This window comes from Agrilus planipennis, unplaced genomic scaffold (genome assembly GCF_000699045.2).
Source record: "Agrilus planipennis isolate EAB-ADULT unplaced genomic scaffold, Apla_2.0 scaffold181, whole genome shotgun sequence".
Classification (NCBI taxonomy): domain Eukaryota; kingdom Metazoa; phylum Arthropoda; class Insecta; order Coleoptera; family Buprestidae; genus Agrilus; species Agrilus planipennis.
This window is the reverse complement of record NW_020438858.1, coordinates 367,350-389,648: the sequence shown is the minus strand read 5'-3', so window position 1 is coordinate 389,648 and position 22,299 is coordinate 367,350. Positions and strand designations below refer to the sequence as shown.

General features: G+C 32.3%; 3 protein-coding genes across 4 annotated transcripts; 2 read left to right on the top strand and 1 right to left on the bottom strand.

Annotated features, from left to right (window-relative positions):
• Window positions 1-17: 17 nt before the first annotated feature.
• On the bottom strand, window positions 18-14,340 carry LOC108739274 (activating signal cointegrator 1 complex subunit 3). 2 transcript variants are annotated; one of them, XM_025973047.1, is made up of 24 exons: window positions 13,992-14,340; window positions 13,705-13,933; window positions 12,558-13,128; window positions 12,352-12,496; window positions 12,182-12,294; window positions 11,792-12,132; window positions 11,539-11,731; window positions 11,113-11,474; window positions 10,842-11,043; window positions 10,663-10,787; window positions 9,294-9,518; window positions 9,111-9,230; window positions 8,793-9,044; window positions 8,482-8,652; window positions 7,841-8,420; window positions 7,487-7,776; window positions 7,033-7,431; window positions 3,775-4,243; window positions 3,247-3,674; window positions 2,987-3,180; window positions 2,749-2,920; window positions 2,587-2,655; window positions 563-1,091; window positions 18-213 (listed from the first exon to the last, which is right to left on the bottom strand). In XM_025973047.1, exons 1-24 carry the CDS (start codon window positions 14,036-14,038, stop codon window positions 113-115), a joined length of 6,327 nt encoding a protein of 2,108 aa, XP_025828832.1. In that variant the 5' UTR covers window positions 14,039-14,340; the 3' UTR covers window positions 18-112. The 2 variants fall into 2 exon arrangements, with proteins under 2 accessions (XP_025828832.1, XP_018328600.1); XM_018473098.2 differs by lacking the exons at window positions 18-213; window positions 563-1,091 and adding an exon at window positions 1,513-1,708 and having other exon boundaries at window positions 2,058-2,655; window positions 13,992-14,339.
• A 332-nt stretch (window positions 14,341-14,672) lies between these two features.
• Window positions 14,673-17,523, top strand: LOC108739284 (signal recognition particle subunit SRP72). The gene is made up of 10 exons (XM_018473123.1): window positions 14,673-14,904; window positions 14,971-15,088; window positions 15,143-15,398; window positions 15,448-15,638; window positions 15,688-16,162; window positions 16,233-16,394; window positions 16,456-16,611; window positions 16,666-16,808; window positions 17,035-17,241; window positions 17,299-17,523. The coding sequence occupies exons 1-10, from the start codon at window positions 14,796-14,798 to the stop codon at window positions 17,417-17,419; spliced, it is 1,938 nt and encodes a 645-aa protein (XP_018328625.1). The 5' UTR covers window positions 14,673-14,795; the 3' UTR covers window positions 17,420-17,523.
• Window positions 17,524-17,895: 372 nt separating this feature from the next.
• On the top strand, window positions 17,896-22,280 carry LOC112904156 (contactin-like). The gene is made up of 15 exons (XM_025973546.1): window positions 17,896-18,093; window positions 18,252-18,461; window positions 18,524-19,023; window positions 19,081-19,237; window positions 19,297-19,675; window positions 19,732-19,834; window positions 19,898-20,079; window positions 20,137-20,265; window positions 20,403-20,564; window positions 20,618-20,755; window positions 20,817-20,957; window positions 21,029-21,201; window positions 21,256-21,394; window positions 21,458-22,011; window positions 22,067-22,280. Exons 2-15 carry the CDS (start codon window positions 18,255-18,257, stop codon window positions 22,274-22,276), a joined length of 3,174 nt encoding a protein of 1,057 aa, XP_025829331.1. The 5' UTR covers window positions 17,896-18,093; window positions 18,252-18,254; the 3' UTR covers window positions 22,277-22,280.
• Window positions 22,281-22,299: the final 19 nt, after the last annotated feature.

Below are 22,299 nucleotides of genomic sequence, written 5' to 3'. Positions count from 1 at the left end.
AAGAAACAAAAAGAAAATTTTAACAAAACAACATTTATTATTTTAAAAAAAGCAAACAGAACAAAATAATACAGTGATTCAAAAGAATCGTCCCATCTTCTCACAATCAGTCTTAATTACCTTCCTTTGAAATAACTTTCACAGGAAATGAAAGTTGCTGATCAAATCCCAAATAAGAATCTGACATCAATAACACAGAAATTAAGTAATCTCCTAAAAATAAAAACGTAACAAAAAATAGTACGATTCTTTACAAAAGTATTATACAGTTGAATAAAAAAGATCTAATATTGTACAAATAGTTAAGGATGTGGGTTGTTCTAGTTTTAGGGAAAGGCGAAGTTTAGCTCAAGATAGGAAAGAGTGGAGGTACGTGTCCAACCAGTCTTAGGACTGATGACCTTATGATGATGATGATTGTACACTGGTACGACAGGTGTAAAGGATATGGATAAGAAAATGACAAGAATGAAGTGGTGAAAGGTTCGACAATATATAAAGTTGAGGAAATCAATTAACTTAAATTGGACAAAACTTGGGGTGAAAAATTGAATTTGAATACCTTTCTTTGTCAGCGCCGGAAGTTTCAAATATACACTGCTATGCTTTTTAAATGTAACTCTTTTGGTACACAGAACTTCGTCTGATTCGGGGATTCCAACACAGATAATCCAACCTTCATCTTTTGTCTTGGGAAACCGAATTAGTTTAACACACGGAGTAAATGCAGTATTTCGAGTTAACGTTATGTCAAATTCATATTCTCCCTCGAGATTTAGCTGATAGGGAGGATGTAACTCGTTCATCTTTTCCCCGTCATCAATTATTTCGTTTAATGATACGCGCATAAAAATCAAAGGTAAACTTTCGATTTTTTCGATAACTTCGCGAGCATGTTGTTTCCCCAAAACATTTATGAACACCTTTTCCATTCCTTTTTTATTATTCAAAAGGGCAAGTCTTAAAGATGGGAGTCGTAAAGAAATGCCCATGGGGAACAATTCCTTGTTCAATGAATACATAACTTCATCTGAAATGTGGGGCAGAGTACATATAGATGGTTCATCAAGTACTTGTCCTTGAATTATCATTTGCATTATATAAATTATTCTTAAAGTACTGCCCNTGTTAACCTTTGAAATACACTTGAACTTTGTTAATTTATCGTTTTAAATTTCTAGTCTGATAATTTACTTAAAAAATTAGTATAAGCTTTGTAAATATCAAAATACAATATGAAGTTTAGAGGTAATATGATTACAAATACGTATCTATTATTTGCATTCCATGTTATGAAAAAAGTGGTTAGTGTAAGCCCTTTTTGCTAGTTTTATAGAACATTTATTGATAATACACATTTAAATAACAGCAATTGTTTTATCATTGTAACACGAAAAAACATTTAACAGTTTTTATAGAAACATTTATAAACATCCATAATTATGCATGCAAATACGAAAAATAATTAATTTAAATTTTAAAATAAAGTGTAATGAAGAAACAAAAAGAAAATTTTAACAAAACAACATTTATTATTTTAAAAAAAGCAAACAGAACAAAATAATACAGTGATTCAAAAGAATCGTCCCATCTTCTCACAATCAGTCTTAATTACCTTCCTTTGAAATAACTTTCACAGGAAATGAAAGTTGCTGATCAAATCCCAAATAAGAATCTGACATCAATAACACAGAAATTAAGTAATCTCCTAAAAATAAAAACGTAACAAAAAATAGTACGATTCTTTACAAAAGTATTATACAGTTGAATAAAAAAGATCTAATATTGTACAAATAGTTAAGGATGTGGGTTGTTCTAGTTTTAGGGAAAGGCGAAGTTTAGCTCAAGATAGGAAAGAGTGGAGGTACGTGTCCAACCAGTCTTAGGACTGATGACCTTATGATGATGATGATTGTACACTGGTACGACAGGTGTAAAGGATATGGATAAGAAAATGACAAGAATGAAGTGGTGAAAGGTTCGACAATATATAAAGTTGAGGAAATCAATTAACTTAAATTGGACAAAACTTGGGGTGAAAAATTGAATTTGAATACCTTTCTTTGTCAGCGCCGGAAGTTTCAAATATACACTGCTATGCTTTTTAAATGTAACTCTTTTGGTACACAGAACTTCGTCTGATTCGGGGATTCCAACACAGATAATCCAACCTTCATCTTTTGTCTTGGGAAACCGAATTAGTTTAACACACGGAGTAAATGCAGTATTTCGAGTTAACGTTATGTCAAATTCATATTCTCCCTCGAGATTTAGCTGATAGGGAGGATGTAACTCGTTCATCTTTTCCCCGTCATCAATTATTTCGTTTAATGATACGCGCATAAAAATCAAAGGTAAACTTTCGATTTTTTCGATAACTTCGCGAGCATGTTGTTTCCCCAAAACATTTATGAACACCTTTTCCATTCCTTTTTTATTATTCAAAAGGGCAAGTCTTAAAGATGGGAGTCGTAAAGAAATGCCCATGGGGAACAATTCCTTGTTCAATGAATACATAACTTCATCTGAAATGTGGGGCAGAGTACATATAGATGGTTCATCAAGTACTTGTCCTTGAATTATCATTTGCATTATATAAATTATTCTTAAAGTACTGCCCAGCCAACCGTAGTTAGCTATTATATCAAGCATTGCCTAAAAAGAAAATTAATAGACCATTTAACTGAACATGAATTATTCTTTTTCAAATATAGTACAGTGACATTTATTTTTTACTTAAAAAAATACCTGCAGAAGTCGCAAAATTTGATCCATTACAGTTTTCAAATCCACATTATACTCTTGATTAGGAAGTTTATGTTTAAGTAAATATGCTTGAATTAACAAATAAACTTTCACACTTGGGGAATCAGTTGAACCATTTTTAATTGTTGTTATTCCAAGATCTCGAATTAACTTCCTATTATAGATAAAAAGTTTAAATAATCTTTTTAATTAAACAGTGACGTTTTATTGGGATACATACTCGTTAATTTTATCCTCATTGTGCCTTACTGGAAAAAGAGCATATTCTTGGGATTGACACAGAATTTGTATTAAATCATCGATACTATTGGTAGGTTTAAATTGCTTCTGGAAGTGAGCTACAGTTTCATGAGATAGGTAATAAAATGAAGTAATGTGACCAAAGAAGGTTGGCTTAAAATAGCATAAATCTTCCTAATAATAATAAAATTGTATTTTATACCATTTTTCATTTGATACTTATTGATAAAGTATACTCACATGTAGTGCAATTGAAATGCAGTTGGTTTTAATTAATTCAACAATTACACTATCAATCAAATCACTTAAATATGTTTGTACTGTCTCTTCTTCTATATTATCCAGATTATAATAAGTAGGATTTTGCAGAAGTCGTCTGTAGAAATAAGTCCATTTAATATATTCCACCAGATTTTCTTTAGTTGATACAGTTTCAGCAGCTATTTCAGCATTAACATGGTCAGGAAGAACTTCAAGTAGATTTGATTCAATAGGAAAAGGTTCGTAGAGAAATTTTTTGTAAAAATTTTTTTTTAAATCATGAACAAAAACGCATGCCACTCCACTCGTATCAAACTGAGGTCGACCTGCTCGGCCCATCATTTGCAATACATCAGTAATAGGCATATCTGCATAACGTTTTGTTTTACCGTCATAATATTCTGTTCCTAAAACAGTTTAATTCAGCATCAAAACTAACAGTTTGGGTGGGGGGTATCCAAAAAATGTAATATTTAAAAAAATGACGACTGTTAAACCATATCTTACCTTTTATAACAACAAGGTGAGCAGGAAAGTTTACACCCCACGCCAAAGTAGCTGTAGCGATAAGAACTTGAATCTTTTGATTAACAAAGAGTTCTTCAACAGTCTTTCGGTCACGTTCTTGTAAACCTGCGTGATGTATTCCTATTCCGAAAGGTAAAAAGTGTTTCAAATCCGGATCACTAATAGTAGAAACAACCATGTCAATATTTTCTTCTGAACACTTTAGCCATTGTTTAGGATCAGCGTCTATTGCTAAATAATTAATGAGATCACTAGCAGTTAGACGCGTCTGTTTCCTTGAGGAACAAAAAACTAAAGCTGGACTATCTGGGGCATGCTGACGTATTGCCTGATATGTGGGACGATTCATTGATATCATTCTTGGACAGTAATGCTTTCCTGGAAATCCTGAAATATGAACTTCTAACGGTACGGGGCGCACAGACGGCCTAAAATTGTATAACCCCACCTGAAAAAAAAATTATCAAACACTTTTTATGATTTATTAACTCAAGATATATTAACCCTGATGTCACCTATAAAAAAAAAAAAACAGAATTCCAGGAGCAGCCTAATATAATTCCAACTACTTTTCAGGGCAGTCAAAACAAATTATCCGCTCTTAATTAGAATAAAATTATAGCATTGACTGTAATAAAATAAAAGTATTGAAGTTTCATGAACAAAAATGAAAGACTTCAATAGTTCTTTTTTTAAATTTTGTTTGGGGCAGTCTACACGCATTACATACCTGCCAAAATATTATTCTTCTGTGATATATAAAAGGGAGTCTACTCCCGTTTAATGAATAAATAATAATAATAAATTGAAAATTAAGAGGAATACTCACCCCTAATTACCACAAATAATTTTATTTGAGCGGACACGTGTTTCGCTCGCTTCATATGTGGGCATTATCAACGCGAGACTGGTTCTGGGTAATCCCACATTACCCTGTTTATATTGTTTACCTAAGATCCATAAGTCCGGTAAATCGATGAGACCAATAGTTTCAGATATCAACTCACCGATTTACTTTCTTTCAAAATTTTTAACAAAGGAATTCAGCTCTTTACCTGTTCCTTTTGATTCATTTTAAATTGAAAACTCATTAAAAGTCATTAATAAGATTACAAATATAACATTAGAACCAGGTGAAGTCTTGATTTCCTTTGACGTTTGTTCTTTATTTCCTAGTGTTCCTATCCCTGAGTCCTTGAAATATTTGGAAACACATTTAATCAATAATAACATCAATAAAGATAAAATGGAAGTTTTTAAGATTAACTTCATTTTGCATGGATAACACAGTCTTCCAAATAAATCAAAACTTTTATAAACAAAATGAAGGTACAGCAATGGGTAACAGTCTATCCCCATTCATAGCAAATTTAACTTTACTAGGATCTTCAAATCAAAAAATAGTCTTAGAAATTTTCTAGGAAACACAAAAGACAAATTAGAAAATAATAACAAGTCCGGAATTTATGAAATCAGCTGCGAAGGTTGTAAACTTAAATATGTTGGACAAACAAAATGTGCAATTTCTACAAGATACAAAGAACATATCGCTCACTTTAGATTAAACAGGATACATAAATCTAGTGTTGCCCAACATATTTTCAATACAAACCACCCTATAGGCCCTAAATGTTTAAAGTTAATCAAAGAAGTCTCTTGCAAATCAGAACTTGACGCTTGGGAAAGTTTATACATTCAAAAGAATAAAAATATTCTTATGAACTCAGATGATGGCCCAATTCCTCATTCAGTCCTGTTTCAACTATTGCAATAGGTTTAATTGATTATAATAAGATAAGCTATTTTCCTTCTCCCTTACAGTTTTCGTTTGTTGAAGCATACGCAGTAAAAACCGGCCCAATAGGCCTTTAAAAATGCGGGTATTGAACACGCTCGTTCACTGTTTTTCCCCCCTTTTCCCAGATTAGGTACGTTCTAATGAAGCATCCGTTTTTTACATAAAATTGGGCCATAAAGGCCTTACGAATTGTACTAACGGTTATTGACACACACATTCCCTCCAAATCTAATTCCTCACTTGTTTATCGAAGCATACATTTGTAGGGCTGTTTTTCGTGGCCAAAAGATTGGCTTCTGAAACATTTTACAAATGGCATTGAACGTATTCAAGTTTTCCTCCCAAACCTATGTAATTTGTTTTCAATTATTTCTTCTTTCGGTCTTCAACCCTCGCCACTATAAATACTTAGAATTGTAAATTTTAGAACCAGTCTCACGTTGATAATGCTCACGTACGAAGTGGACGAAACACGTGTCCGCTCAAATAAAATTATTTGTGGTAATTAATTTTCAATTAATATTTACCACAGTCTCCTCTTTCTAATTTTAATAATAATAAATGATTTACTGGGCGAATCCCAAATGATGACTGAACTGCTTAATTTCAAACCATATTTTTATAATTCATTATCATTATCTTTGGTTGTCAATACAATTCTTTCGACAGAATACATATGACGATTCCATTGAATTACTCTTGTATCTAAATTAGAGACGCACCGGATGGTGATTTTGCCGGGTACAGAATAGTCGGGTACCCGGCAAAACCACTGCGGTTAATGGTTCCTGTCTTCGTTCTAGGGGATCATTCCATTAAATACCACCCTCACCAACACTAAACCAATGAATTTTCAATTCTTGGTTGGTGGATTTTCAATGACAGGATAGAGTTGAAACCGTTGAAATGAGCTTATAATGTTTATAAACACTAAAAGTCTGCAAGGTGGCAAAGTCATACTAATAAATTATCGTTAATCAAAAAGCGACTGAAATTGTAACAATTCGGTCATATTGATGTATTCTTGTTCATGAGAAAAAGTAAATACAAATAAATAAGTAGTACAAATTAGGACAAATACCAATACAATCTTAATAACCAATTTTCATTAGGTAGATTTTTTGCCATGCTTATTAAATTATTATTGCTGATATTGGTATTTTCTTTTTCTCTTGCAAAATTCCGCGGCACCGCCGAGTACTCGGCGTTATTATCCGGTACCCAGTCGGATCCGCCGAGTACCAGGCCCATCATTAATCTGAATAAACAACAAATAAATTATTCTTAACTATTTCAATTTTTCAAAAACTTAAAAATTTTACTAATAATTAGATATTCAAATTTCTTTACAGAGCAGTCCAAATAAAGTATCCGCTTCTAAGTAAAGAAAAATTTCTAATAAAGCAGTTAACAGTTTCTCATCATATGGTTTTACGAACCTTTTTAATTTGCAACCATGCAGCTAAATCTCCAGCGTTAGCCATAGCCGTGGATAAGCCTATGATCCGTAATTTTCGTCCTGTTTTATCAGAAATAAAGTTCGTTCTTGAAACTAAGACTTCTAAAATAGGGCCACGATCTTCCCCAAGTAAATGAATTTCATCGATAATCATGAGTCCTACTTTACGAATATACAATCTACTTTGCCAGCCTCGAGTAATACCGTCCCATTTTTCAGGTGTTGTTATAATAATATCTGCTCCACTAGTTGCATCAGTAGTAGGATTCACATCGCCTGTTAGTTCCACAACCCGTTTATTTAATATTTTATTGAACCTACTTTTCCAGTCATCTACACGCTCTCTAACTAAAGCCTTAAGAGGAGCCACATAAACTACCTGCAAACAAATTTGTCAGAATATTCATAAATATTTTACATATAAATAACATTACCTTGAGATCTGGACTCTCATTAAAAAGTCTAAATATGCATATTTCAGCTGCAATAGTTTTTCCAGAACCGGTCGGAGCACCCAATAAAACGTTATTGTTAGTATGATACAAACAATGAAACATTTGAGTTTGCACTGGGTTGAAATGAGTAAATTTATACATACGTTCGTATTCACTGTTATTGAGTGCTTTTATACTTAAAGGAGTGAGTTCCAATAGGTCAGTATGTGGCGTGTAACCTTCAGGAACATGCAAGTTTCTGAAAGATACAGAATGCGTAGTACGAGCATCTAAAAAAATTGAAAACAAAATACGTATACAATAGTAACAAAAGTGATTAAACAAAAATCTTACTTAGCCACCTGTCACTCCAAACTTGAACTAAATACTGAGATGGTCGAGGTTCAACTAACTGAACAGTAAGTAATAATTCTAAAGGTTCTTTGTATATACAGGCCTTTTTTGTAATTACAAATGATTCCCAATGGTAAATGTCATTGTTATCTGGGTTTTCCACCCAAATCCAAAAAACCTCGCAAGCCTTCCCATGATATTTGTCAAACCATCGAAAGTTGGGCGTTATCTTTAACTTAATTCTTATTACTCCCCGAGTGATGGGAAAAAGACCAGATTCTACATTAAGCAATGGGAAGGCCTCTGCGCATTCCTTCACCTGTTCTGCTGTTTTAAAACTATTGATTACAACTTGTATTTGCTTAGCATGATGGTCCCTAAAATCTACGAAATCGACTTTCTTCCTTTCGATTTCTTCTATAACATAATTTGGAATATTGGGATATTGCCTTAGAGGCGTACGAGTTATCCAACACTGTCTTTCAAACATTTGAGCAACTGTTAGGCATTTAGCAGTCAAAAGCGCTTCGCTTAAATTCAGAGCGATGTCAAAAAGAGCACGAGCTATTCTCACAACATTCTTAAAGAAATTAAAATAATAATAAATATCATGTTAATTAGATAAAACGTTAATCTTTTACCTGTGATATGTACATCATATCAGAAGCCAATGATGAAGTTTTGATAGTACCTCGAGAAAGATAGGTTTGCATTAGAACGGAAATTTTACCGACAGGCTCTTCAACGGGAGGAGTTGGATATTCACACGTCATTTTTAAAACATCCAATTCATCTATTTCTTCAGGTCTGACCTTTATTATAAAACAACAACACATATATTACAAAAATATAATTAATTATCTTATATCTAAGAGCACAGCTGGAAAGAGAATGTCACAAAACTGTGGAACTGGCTAGTCTGAATAATATATAATAACGAATAAAAAATTACCTGAATTTGCTTGAATTCACCGGAGAAACACATCATATTGATTATATCACTTTCTTGCATGAACGATGTTATCATTTCATGAAATGTAACCATTGTATCGTAATTAATATAGTAATGACTAGCAGTTCTACCAAAGTTAGTGGCAACTAATTCGCCAGTTTTGGATGTGTATCTGACCATATGAGCATTATCTAACTGCACAGCGGCATTATTAGCTCGTATCAATAAATGTTCTCGCAAATTTGGATCATCCTAAAAATAGTATAGTATTTTAAAAACAATCCTTCAAAATGTCTGCAATAGAAAAAAAAATATTACGTGTAATTCGGTATAAGAGAGACCATACACAAGTGGATTAGATCTAACTCTCCTGTAAAAGTATGTGTAAGTCAACCATTCAACAGCTTCTTGAATATTTGCAACGGTGCCTAGTACTACCTATAAATAGTTTTCAAAAAAAAAAACAACTAAAAATATTAAAAAGTAAAATAATAACAGCACCTCAGCATTTAAATGATCAGGTAATGCTTCTAACAATTTACTTTCAATTGGTAATTGATTTGTTAAAGCTTGAAGGTAATGATGAAGTTTTTCTTCTGATGTTATTATGAACGCTTCACCTGAAGAGTCATACTGCGGTCTTCCAGCTCTTCCAAAAATTTGAAGAACATCTAATATATCCATATCCACATACGATGATCTCTTGGAATCATAAATCGAAGTTCCCTGTAGTAAATATAAAATGATTTGAAATGTATGTTAATTTTACATATGAAACACAAACCTGAAATTTATTTAAGGTATATATACTTTAGACAAAAATCAAATTCAAAACGACCACCTATTAATACATTTTCAATAATATTGTTATTTACATTACATTTAACACTTACCAACATTTTTAGCAACTAAAAATATCTTGAAAATAAAAGTAAACGTAGTGTCTGTTAAATAAATCTTTTAATATATCCTAGAAAAAAAATACCAACAGAGATAGTTCAGTGGTCGGTTAAAAGAAGGACAGAGCGGTTAGAGTAGAATAGAGCTCATTATATAGAAATGCAGGTTGCTCAAAATATGTAAGAGCTAACAGTGCACAACTAGTTATATACTTATCTTTTTCAGCTAACATCCTAAGCTTTTCTACAAGGTAGAGAAGAGAAAAAAAAGGGAGGAGGGGAAAGAACCGCAGGAAAGGCATTATAAAATTATGAAAATAACATGTACTTTTTTTAATCGCTTATTACTCAGTCATTTTTAAACTTTTTTTACGAAACTCTTGAGACCTAGTAGATGAAGTGTGCATAGTTCTAGAAATATGGGCGTTGTAGTTTAGGAGTAATGCGTAAAATTTAGCAATTTTTTTTCGGAGTCAGTTAAGAGAAGCTTCGTCCCCATAATAAATAATAATAATATTTAATTATTAGCTACTTGGCACGGATGCGAGTGTTTTTATATTTATAGTATACGGTAATTATTGTTTAACGCCAATGAAATAATAATTTTTAATAACTTTTCTATAAAAAAAATTGTTTAGCTCAATTTCTAATTCTAATAAACAATTAGTGGCAGCTGGTGTATAGATACTGCAGAGGGAATGGGGTCAAAAAATTACATACTTATGCACTTTTGCGATCTAATTACTAAAGGTTATCTAATAATGTAGTGCATGTAATCTGTAAAAACGTTTTTTACCAGCCATCCTGTTACGAGTAGTGCAGCAAATAAATTTTGTCTGTATTGTATTAAAAAATCTACAGCCACGAAAATGTTTCTTAATTAACCAAAAACCAGGAATTTTGTTGCTGAACCTGTATTACTCAAATATTTATTCTTTTCAATTGCGTCTAATATTACTTTTTGTACAAACCTTAATAATTACAGCGTGCGCAGGAAGATTAATACCCCATGCAAGGGTTGCTGTGCAAACTAAACATTTGATAGTACCTTCCGCAAAACATTTTTCAATTGTATTCCGATGAGCTCGCAGCATACCTTAAAAAAACCAAATATGAAAAAAAAACAACAAACGAGTAAAATTTTAAATACCAGCATGATGAACACCAAGTCCATACTGAATGAGATCTTCAACAACTCTATTTAAATTGTTATTGGATTTCCATGCCACCTTTTTTGCTTTAATTGAAACTTCTGGTTGGAAATACTTAAGTACTTTTAACTGTGATGCCATTTCTTTAAAAAAATTCGCTGTTCTAACAGTTTCATTCCTGGCATTAACAAAAACCATTACCTGTTGTAGATATAGCATATAAAAGCTTATAAAACTCACTATAATACGTATTTTTATAAATATTTTTACCTGGTGACCCTGCTTTAACAAATGTAATACTTTATGAAAGCAAACTTCGTTCATGTCTTTAATTAGAACGTCTGATTTGCTAGATTTAACACCAATAAATGTCTGTTCTAAAGGTACTGATCTATATCTGCTATCAAAGTAAAACAGACCTTGAGCAGGGTCAACCCTTAAAAATTGTGCTACATCAAAATAATTTGGAAGTGTAGCTGACAATCCAACTATTCTGATCATATTTTGGGAAGAAAGTACTTGTCTCAAGGTTCTAGCCACTAATGCTTCAATGACAGGGCCCCTGTCTGTATTCAGTAAATGAATTTCATCAATTATAAGAAGTTTCAACAGACTGGTAAGTTCAACATCAGCTGTAAGAAATTTTAAAATAGCAAATTTAACTAAATTTAATTTAATAAAACAATAAAAACCCACCAGTTCCTTTACGAGTAATTATGTCCCATTTCTCAGGAGTAACTACCAACATATGAGTACTCATAATTTCTTGTTTAGTTAGCTGCATATCACCTGTTAATTCTTTAACAACTATTCCCATGCAACTCAATTTTTTACTAAAGTTATTTGTCATTTCTGCTGCTAATGCTTTCATTGGACATACATAAACTATCTAAAATGTCACACAATTATTTTGTATTTACTTAAAAAAATCTTTTGTTATTCAGCCTACCTTGAGTTTGTGAAGTTGGACAACATTATTTTCAATAGAATTTTTAATCTGATGAACAATGGTCATTAATGCAATGTTAGTTTTACCAGCTCCTGTGGGTGCTGAAACTAGCATATTTTCATTGCTACAGTAAGCAACTGGGAACACCTCTGATTGAATATGGTTAAAACTTTTCACATCACGAAACACCATTTTTCCAATAACATCCAAGCTATCAATACTCAATGTTACTTCAGATTTTTTGAGTATTTCTTTTGCTGGTATTACCACTTCTTCGTATTTCTTATTACTGGTGCGCTTTGCATTAAATGGAATAGTGATGGGTTTACCACATATTACAGCTAAAATTTTTATAATTTAAAAATTTGCATATTAAGTACTTTTTTTTACCTTTTTGACGAATTTCTGTTTGTTCATCGTGGACATTTTTAAAATGAGGTAAATTAAGATTTGCAACAGGTTTAAATAAGGGCTCATGTTTCGCCGTATTAAGATTTCTTTCACTACAATTTTTCTTAACAATGTACAAAAGTACTTATTTAAAATGCAAATATACTTACACTTGATCAATAGTGTCAGTAAGTTTCTCAGCAGTTCCTTTTTTCATCATCTTTTTTTTTAATTTACGTTTTTTCTTTTCAAGTTGCTTTTCTTCTTGTGAATAAACTACTACTTGACTACTTAATGCTGGAATTTTTCTCCTCACTGTAAGTTAAAAAGTAATAGTGATTATGCTATCAGTCATAATGGCAAGTTTTAATTCTACCTCCTGTTTCGCTTGATAATTCAGTTGTCCTTCTGATTTCAGGATTACTGTGTGCAGAAGGAGCCGTTTGTGGATGTAATATACTACTGAGAATCACATCTTTCTTTTGTATTATACTTTGAATCAAATCAAAACATTCAAAGCCCAACATTTCAAAAAGTTCATTTTGTAAAGCCTCCTGACTAGTCTTAGTCGATAAAGTTGTTTTAATATAATCACAAAAATCTTCCCAATTTAAATGTGTTATAAAATCCTTATATGCATTGTATTGAGATTTTAGCCAATCAGTGCTATTTATATCAGACTTTGTTTTTGCTATTCCTGCTGAAGAACATGAAGGTTTTTGATCATCAGGTTCAAATCGCATACTAAAATTATCAAGAAACTTTGACTTTCGACTGGTATCATCTTTACCAGAAACTTTATTAACAAAGAAACTGTCAACTTTAGACTCAGTAAATTGAACTAATGTTCCTACACCCTTTTTCAATTTTAACTGATCTGTTGCTGTCTGGTTGGCTATTTTATCAAAATGATATGCTGGAATTACATCTCTAAGTTTTTCAGCCCACTGAAAAATATATTGGATTTCATTTAAAACTGTGATTAAAGAACATGATACATTTTTTTCTTAAAATCTAAACTTTTTTATACACAAAAATGTTTCATTCAGATTTAATTAAAAAACAAGTACATCATTTTTACATTAGTTGACAGACGAGTTGAGACATGATGTTTAGTCAGGTAGGTAGTACTGACCAAGTACAACAGTTCCTATTTATTTCATGCGAAAACCAAAGTGCCTTAAGATAAGTTCTGAAAATTTTCTTAATTGGACGAAACTATTTCACATATAACCTCCCAAACTTTTGTTCATCGGTCGAAATTCCGCAAGATACCGCCTGACTCCATGTTTTCGCTAACTTCCCCTAAACTGCATAAATTTGTCGCATTTTTTTACGAAAATATTACATTTCCTTCTTAACATTTCTGCATATTAATACTACTACAAACGTCTACTATACAGCAATTTACATCATTTCTCCAAAAATCCCGAAATAATAGGCATCAACTAATATAAAAAAATACTAACCAATTCTTAAGGCACTACTTGCAAAAATCTTTCAATCAATTGTTATTTAATTACCTTAACCAACTGTTGCAGTTCCTTAAAAGGACAACTTCCAAATATTACTTTAATGTCAGCATCTTTACTGTTTTTAAACCTTTGCTTGTCTTCTGTTAATAAAAACATTAATGCTTTCTCATAATTTCTCGTATACTTTGTTAAAAAGTCTTTTAATTTTGTTAAAATTCCCAAACCGTAAAAATTATCTTCTTCTTCAAACACGGAATTTAAATATTCTACAGACAACCTGTGGAATAAGTCTTAGATGTGTACTACGTTATACAAAAAAATTAATGTTAACTCACTCTGGAGTACAGAAATCCATCTTGATATTCTGTACTAGACCAAACATTCACGTTACAGAAGCCACACCAAACTGTTGCACCGGGCTGCAATATTTATTTCTCCAGGTCCTGATATGTCAGCGCATCAGTTTCCGTTATTTATCACTGATATTGATTAACTACCTTCTATTTACCATGCTATTTACTTACTAGATAGTGCAATGCAATAACATAGTTGCATTTCTCTGTGATGTGCATCTCTGATCATGAATTTAAGAAAAATGGGTTAAGGTCGACTAAGGTTAGGGGTTGCACTGAATATTATTATTGTTTGTATGAATTATAATCTATGATCATGTTATGAATGTAGAACTTCATGGACTCAGTACGCATGTTCTTGCTGTCATTATACCACGTTATACGAATATCTACTGAATGTCAACTTATCCATAGATTAACTTAACATGATGTCATGCATATGCCATGCAGTTTAATTTATTAATCTTGCTTTAATCTATAGCGACGCATTGTCATGAGTAAGCAAAACAAACAAAACGCTCACAAGCTAGTGGAAGAGGAATAAATGCTATTATTATTGCGGAGTTATGATTATCGTGAATGTAGTGAGCGTCTAATGGAACGTACTCTATGTATTTCCGTAATCTATGGTATGCTAGAACACATATGTTCGGGACACTGTTTTCAAGGACATTTTGTATCTATTGTTCTAATTCCCCATCTATGGATGAGAACTAGGAAGAGGTTATAAAGGACAATCGAATAGTTTTTCGTTTCAAATTTATTTTTCAGTATTTCGAAAACGAAATGGCCGATAAAGCAGCCAGGGAAAAATTACTAACATCCAATTATTATGATATATTTCGATATAGTCAGGATGGTGAATGGGATCGTGCATTTAAAGCATCTAATAGGGGTAACACTTTAATATAAAGTAGCATATGTTTAATTCAATTTTGCATTTTCTTATTTACTTTTTTAGTTATTCACATGGCACCTTTAGAATATAAAGCATTACACTGTAAAATTGTATGCCTAATACAACAGTCTAAATTTGATGAAGCTCTTGCTGTAATTAATAAAAATCAGAGCAATTTAGGGTAATACAGGTAATGTTAATTACAATACAGCTATAACGAATGATTTTTTTTAAGTGAACTTACATTTGAAAAAGCCTATTGTCAATACCGATTAAACCAGCCAGAACTAGCTTTTAAAATTTTGGAAAATGATGATAAAAGTAATAAAACTCAAGAGTTAAAGGTCCAAGTGCTTTATAGATTGGAAAGATATCAAGATGCCTTCAATTTATATAAAAAATTAATTAATGCAGTAAATGATGAATATGAAGATGAACGTAAAACTAATCTGACTGCAGCTCTTTCATTATTCGAAAATAAAAATCAAATTGTAAGTATTTGTATTGGTGCAACATTTTTTTTTATTGTTGTTATTATAGATAGAAGAATTGCAAAATATTCCAGAAGACACATATGAACAGTGTTACAATAAAAGTTGTTGTCTAATTGCTCTAGAACAATTTTCTGAAGTTGAAAAGAAGCTAAAGCAATGTGAAAAAATGTGCCGTGACTCCCTAGACGAAGAAGGTTGTTCAGAAGAAGAAATTAATGTTGAACTTTCGCTGATAAGGTATTTGGATTCACCCTTATTTATTAAATAATAAAATGTATTTTTAAAGGATTCAGTTAGCATATGTGTATCAGAAACTAGGGCGCATTAAGGAAGCCCAACAAATTTATACATCATGTTTGAAGTTAAAGTTAGATGATCCTGCATTGATAGCAGTGGCTGGAAATAATTCAGTTGTCATTAATAAAGATCAAAATATTTTCGATTCTAAAAAGAAGATGAAAAGTGCCACAAGTGAATCTTTAATTCATAAATTACCTTCAAGACAAAGAAAATTCATTGCACTCAATAATGCCATTTTCTTATACTATACAAATCAGTTTGATCAATGTACAAAAGCATGCAAATTTGTAGAACAAAACTGGCCTGAATTAAGCTGCCAGGCACACATTGTTAGTGCACTCTGCACTGCTAAAAAGGAAAACGTATTTAATGCAGTAAATTCTCTTAAAAATGTGAAAACAAGGAACAGTAGTGAAGATCTTCTTATTAAATTGACATGTACACAACTTTTATTAGCTCAAGTAAGTTGTTTGTTTATTACACTATCCACCCAGTATTATATTATTTTTAATATTTGATTTTCTTTCATAGGGTGAAAAGCAAGAAGCCTGCAAAATTCTAGAAAGCTTGGGCGACAATAGTTACAAACCAGGTATTGTAGGAGCGTTAATTACGCTGCATTTGGGAATGGGAAACGAAGAAACTGCTTCGAAATTTTTTGAAATGACCGTTGATTGGTATAAGAAAAACAAAGTAATTCTTTCAACGTTAAATTATACAATAATTACTTACTGTAGCATCTTTCTATTTGTAGGTAAAGGGTGATCTTAGTAGCATGTGGAGGCAGGCTGCTGAATTTCATATTCAAAATGGCCATCCACAAGTAGCTGCAAGTAGTTTAGAAGAATTACTAAAGTTTAATCCTCAGGATAAAAAGACAATAGCACAATTGGTACTTGTTTATGCTTTGGTAAGAAAACTAAAAATCTTCTGTTCAGTGTTACATTGGGCTTTTTTTTTATAGTTTGATAAAAATAAAGTGAAATCACTCAGTGAAAAACTGCCTTCTATAGGTCAATTTGCAAAGGATATTGACTTGGAATCATTGGAAAGTTCCAGCTGGCTTACAATAAAGAAAGTTTCTACAAAAATTGAAATGTCTCCGAAGTAATTTTTTATAGTGTGTCTACTTGAGTTGGCAGCATATGGGATATTTTTAATTATTAATCTTACGAAAAAAAGTTACTTTTTATAAAAAGTCCAGCATGGTCTAAAACACATAATGACATAATCGGACTTTATAATCTGTTTCCCATATGCTGCCACAGACACACTGTATATGATCAAAAAGATTATTATTTGCCTGGTCGTTAAACCTTTTAATTGTTTCCAGCACACCCAAAGGTGATGCTACGCAGAAAAAGAAGACGAAAAAGCGTAAAGGTAAACTTCCGAAATATTATGATCCGAATATTCCACCTGATCCCGAACGCTGGTTGCCGAAATATGAAAGATCTGGCTATCGAAAGAAAAGAGACAGAAGATTAAAAGAAGTAATCAAAGGGTCACAAGGAACTGCTTCAGGACAGTCAGACCAATAGTAAATTGTTTTATAAAACCGTTGGTCGTGTTCACTAATGAAATATTTATTTTTTAGCGACTTTTCTAAGACAGAAGCAGGCTCTCATGAGAGTCCCGTTTCTAGCGTGGAACCATCCCCGGCTGCAAGAGCTAATATGCGAAAAACACACCAAAAGAAAAAGAATAAAAGACGATAAATTAAATTTACCTTTAATTGAAAATACTGAAATGTATTCACAAACGTTGTTTTCGTTTGTATTGAAATTTAATTGTTGCTTTGTAATAAATTTGTAATAATATTTTTAACTTCTTTTTATGACTAATCTGATTAAACATGTCCAACAGATTAATTAAAAGCAAGTACGTCGAGTTCCTCAAGAATAAAATAACAAAATAAAAACTAAATTCAAATTATGCACTTTATAAATTGAGTAGCAATTGTAATATTGTCTGCTGAATGTAAACAAATGAAGCCTTTTATAATTTAATATTTTAATTTTGTAACAAATTCTTTATTAATCCGACTTATTGAAAATAATGTAAGCAAATAATTTTCACATGTTTTGTCTCTAGATTTGTACAGAACATGGGATAGATAATTTGTGATCAATGTCTATCTATCTCTGTCTTTTGATGTATTATCACGTATTTATACTAAACATAGTCGATTCACATCTCGCCATCGTGCCAGAATCGTGCTCAATTTGTTAGTTCTGTGGTCGAAACAGAAAATTGATTTCAAATGTCAAGCAGCCAATGTCATTTTCGTTTTTTGAGTGCTTGTTGATGAGTGTGTGATTTTAATTGTGTGAATCAGAGGTGATAGGTGTGTTTTGTCGATTTTTTTGTAAAAGAAATGATGTGACTTTTGGTAAGTAATACAAATAAATGATGAATTAGCAAAAACTTCTAAATGCTACAATGTTAAATATAGGAACAAAAAAAGACCACTCCCTTAAGAACATAAACAAAGTGGTCTAATTGATGTCTTCTAATCAAAATTATGTTTTAAATTAAACTATTTTTTAGGAAATGTGGCCATTTATATTTTTCATTTACCAGTTTTGTGGTAGTTCTATTATAAGTGCACAAAACAATATCTACAGCATCAATAGTGTAAACAGTGATTTTTATGAGCAGCTAAAATGTCCTCAGTATTGGATACAATTCCAGCAATCCTGTTACAGATTCATTAAATCACCTTTACGCCCCTATAATGAAGCTAGGCAAATTTGTCAAGTAAGAAATTAAAATTTTTAAACAGTTAATGTATACAAAATGTTATACTACACTTTTTTTAGTCTTATATACCTGAACAACAAGGAGGCATAGACTTATTATCAATAAATACATTAGATGAACATGGTTTTATTATACATCAATTAAATTGGCAAGATCCGCAGCATCGCCAATGGTATACTGGTGCTCATCAACAATCTCCTAATTATTGGCAAAATCCTGATGGTACTCAGTTATCAAACATGGAAAATGCATTTCTTAATGATATCGATCCCTATGGAAATATTGATTCTTATGGAAAAGATTACTTAGCATACAACTTTTCTAAGAGCTTGATGAAATGGGGCTTTCATCCAGTCAGAGGAGATGAACGTTTGCTGTTTATATGTGAAGGCAGTATTCAGTTATTGCAAAAACTAGTTACTGATGATAGAACTTACACTTATGGAGTTGAAATAGACAATCCAGAATATATTCCTCGAGGACCCTACTTTATTAAACAACCAGAGGATGTAACTTTTGATTTATCTAAAAGAAGAATTTATAATGATGTTTCTTTGAGGTAAGTTGTAACATATTTTTAGGTTTTTTGCAATGTATGTGGTTTATTCTTTCACAGTTGTTTAGCTGGAGGGTATCCTACTCCAACCTATGAGTGGTTTAGAGAAAGTTATGAAAATGATAGGCTTATAGCACAAAAAATTGATCCCCTTTCAGATACTAGTAATAGGTATACCATTAGTGGAGGTACTCTTATTATTCACAGTCCCGAACAGGTAAAACTGAAAAAATGAAAACTTATAGCAATTAGATCACCATCTGTCTCTTATTATAGAAAATTGATCGTGCTACATATCACTGTAAGGCAACTAACAAATTTGGTACAATAATATCAGAGAGTGCTCAGTTAAATTTTGGTTTTATTCTGGAATTTGTATTAAAGAGATCTCCTGAATCGGGAGACCAAAACTGGGGGAAAGCTGTGTATTGTGATCCTCCAAACCATTTTCCTTCAGTTAGATATTATTGGTCTCGTGATTATTTCCCAAATTTTGTTGAAGAAGATAAGAGAGTATTTGTGTCATATGATGGTGCTCTTTATTTCTCTGCTTTAGAAACTATTGATAGAGGCAACTACAGCTGTAGTGTACAATCTCAGGTTTCGGACACCGGAAAGAATGGGCCTTTCTTTCCATTGAGAGTTAATCCTCACTGTAAACCGTAGTTGTGTCGATTAAAATTCTTATTTAATAAATACATGTTATTGTAGCAAATTACCAACAATTGAAGTTTCCAAATAATTTCCCGAAGGCTTTTCCAGAGGCTCCAATCGCTGGGAAAGACGTCCGCCTAGAATGCATTGCTTTTGGCTAGTATGTTCTTTAATATAAATGTTACGGAATTTTTAATGATCTATTATTATCCGCAATTTTTAGTCCCATTCCAAGTTATAACTGGACACGAAAAGGAGGAAGCTTGCCTAGAAATTCGTTTCTAACTAGTTTTAATAGAGTCTTAGTAATACCAAATGTACAGGTGGAAGATCAAGGAGAATATGTTTGTAGGGCAACTAATGATAGATCTTCACTTGAAAATAACATCATGCTCAGTATACAAGGTTTGGTGTATTGATGTCCTTTAATAATTCTTTGTTTTTTTTATTGTGTTTTTGTAGCTGAGCCAAATTTCACAATTCCACTTACTGATAAACATGTTGATAGCAGAGGTGAACTTGTATGGACATGTGAAGCTTTTGGTATTCCTGACGTGAATTATACTTGGTGGAAAAATGGTCGTCAGTTAGGTAAATAATAAAAAAATGTTTTTTAATTTGCTTGTTTATCAGTCCAACCATTTCTGGAGCTTTACATTTAAAAATCGATCTATGAAATATCTGAGTCCATGAGTGGTGGCAGTGATGGCCAAATATTTTATTTTTAGTGATGGGTTATATGGATCCTGAAGATACAGGAAGAATAAAAATACAGGACAATGTATTAACAATACTTGATGTTAATGATGATAGAGATCCAGGAATGTATCAATGTAGAGCTGCTAACACTTTGAAAGCTAGGTATTCCTCAGCCCAACTGCGAGTGCTTGGTAATTTCAATTTTTGGTATATATTTTACTTTTTTTTCTAACTGGATTTTTAGCTTTTAAGCCGTCCTTCAAAAAACATCCTTTGGAGTCCGAAATTTACGCTGCTGAACAAGGAAATGTTACTATAACCTGCAGTCCAGAAGCAGCTCCTAGACCTAAATTCATATGGAAGAAAGATGGCAATGTTATAGGTTTGTTTGTCAATATTTTATGTGTTTATTTCTTTAAATTGCGTATTTTTACGTATTACAGGCGCGGGAGGTCATCGTCGTATTTATGAAACTGGTAATTTAGTAATTAGTCCCGTTTCTAGGGATGACGAAGGAGTTTATACTTGTACAGCAAGTAATGAACTTGGGATGGATGAGTCAAGAGGCCGACTTATAGTACTTCGTAAGTACAAAAATGAGTTTCTAAATAAAAATCTACGTTTATATTTATAAAAATAAAATGCCTTTCCATAGATCCCCCTAGATTACTCGAACCATTACGACCGAGGATCGTTACGTCAGTAAACAACCTAATCTTTCTTTCTTGCTATGCTGAAACAGAGGAAATGTTAGATGTAGCCTACATATGGAAACATAATGGCATGAGGATTCGCGATATTGACGTACTGAGTTCAAATGGACATTTGGTAAGACTTAAAAAAAAATTAATACAAAAAGTTTCACATTAATTATTTTTGAAGTACATGGATGGAGGGAATTTACATATAATAAACACTACATTTTCGGATGCCGGGGAATACGAGTGTTTAGTAAAATCAGCAGTGGGTAAAATATCTTCGAAATCCTATATTGTTATTGAAGGACCTCCAGGTCCTCCAGGTAAATAATGAACAAAAGAGAATTAATATAAATAATATTCACCATGAGGTAATTTTTCTGCAGGAGGTTTAGAAGTGGTCGAAATAAAGAAAACTTCCGTTATTCTTCGATGGACTGATAGTGCTTCACATGGGCGACCTATTTTAAGTTACACAGTTAGTGGTAGAACTAATTGGAATTCTACGTGGGTTAATTTAACTCATGGCGTATACGCTAAGAAAATAGACCGTTATACGGGAAGAAAAGAAGCAGTCATTGAAAATGTTCTTACTCCTTGGTCAGTTTATGAGTTCAGAGTTAACGCGTGGAATCAGTTGGGAATGGGGCCACCTTCTGCACCAAGTCCAAGACATTCTACCCCACCTGATAGACCTTACATTGCTCCCAAAAATGTTGGTGGTGGCGGAGGAAAAATTGGAGACTTAACTATTACATGGACACCTCTCAGAATGGATGAACAAAACGGACCTGGTATTCATTACAAAATATTTTGGAAGAGGAAAGATGATGAAGTCGAATTTCAAACATTGTTGTTAAAGGAATTAGGAAACGTTGGCAGAGCAGTTGTAAATATTGATTCAAACTACTATTATTCACAATATATAGTTAAAGTCCAGGTAATATTACAAAAAAGATAGTAGTGAAATAAATTAATTGCCTATTAATTTTCAGGCATTTAATGAAAAAGGCGCAGGACCTGAAAGTAATGAGGCTGTAATTTATTCAGCAGAAGATATGCCACAAGTGGCTCCTCAACTTGTTGTTGCACTGTCATATAACTCCACAGCCCTCAACGTTTCTTGGCAACCTATTGAGCAGACGAGAGAAAAAGTTAGAGGAAAACTTATTGGACATAGGGTACGCAATCGTTTGTTAGTTTGAAACCCTTTCGTAATACTTCTTCC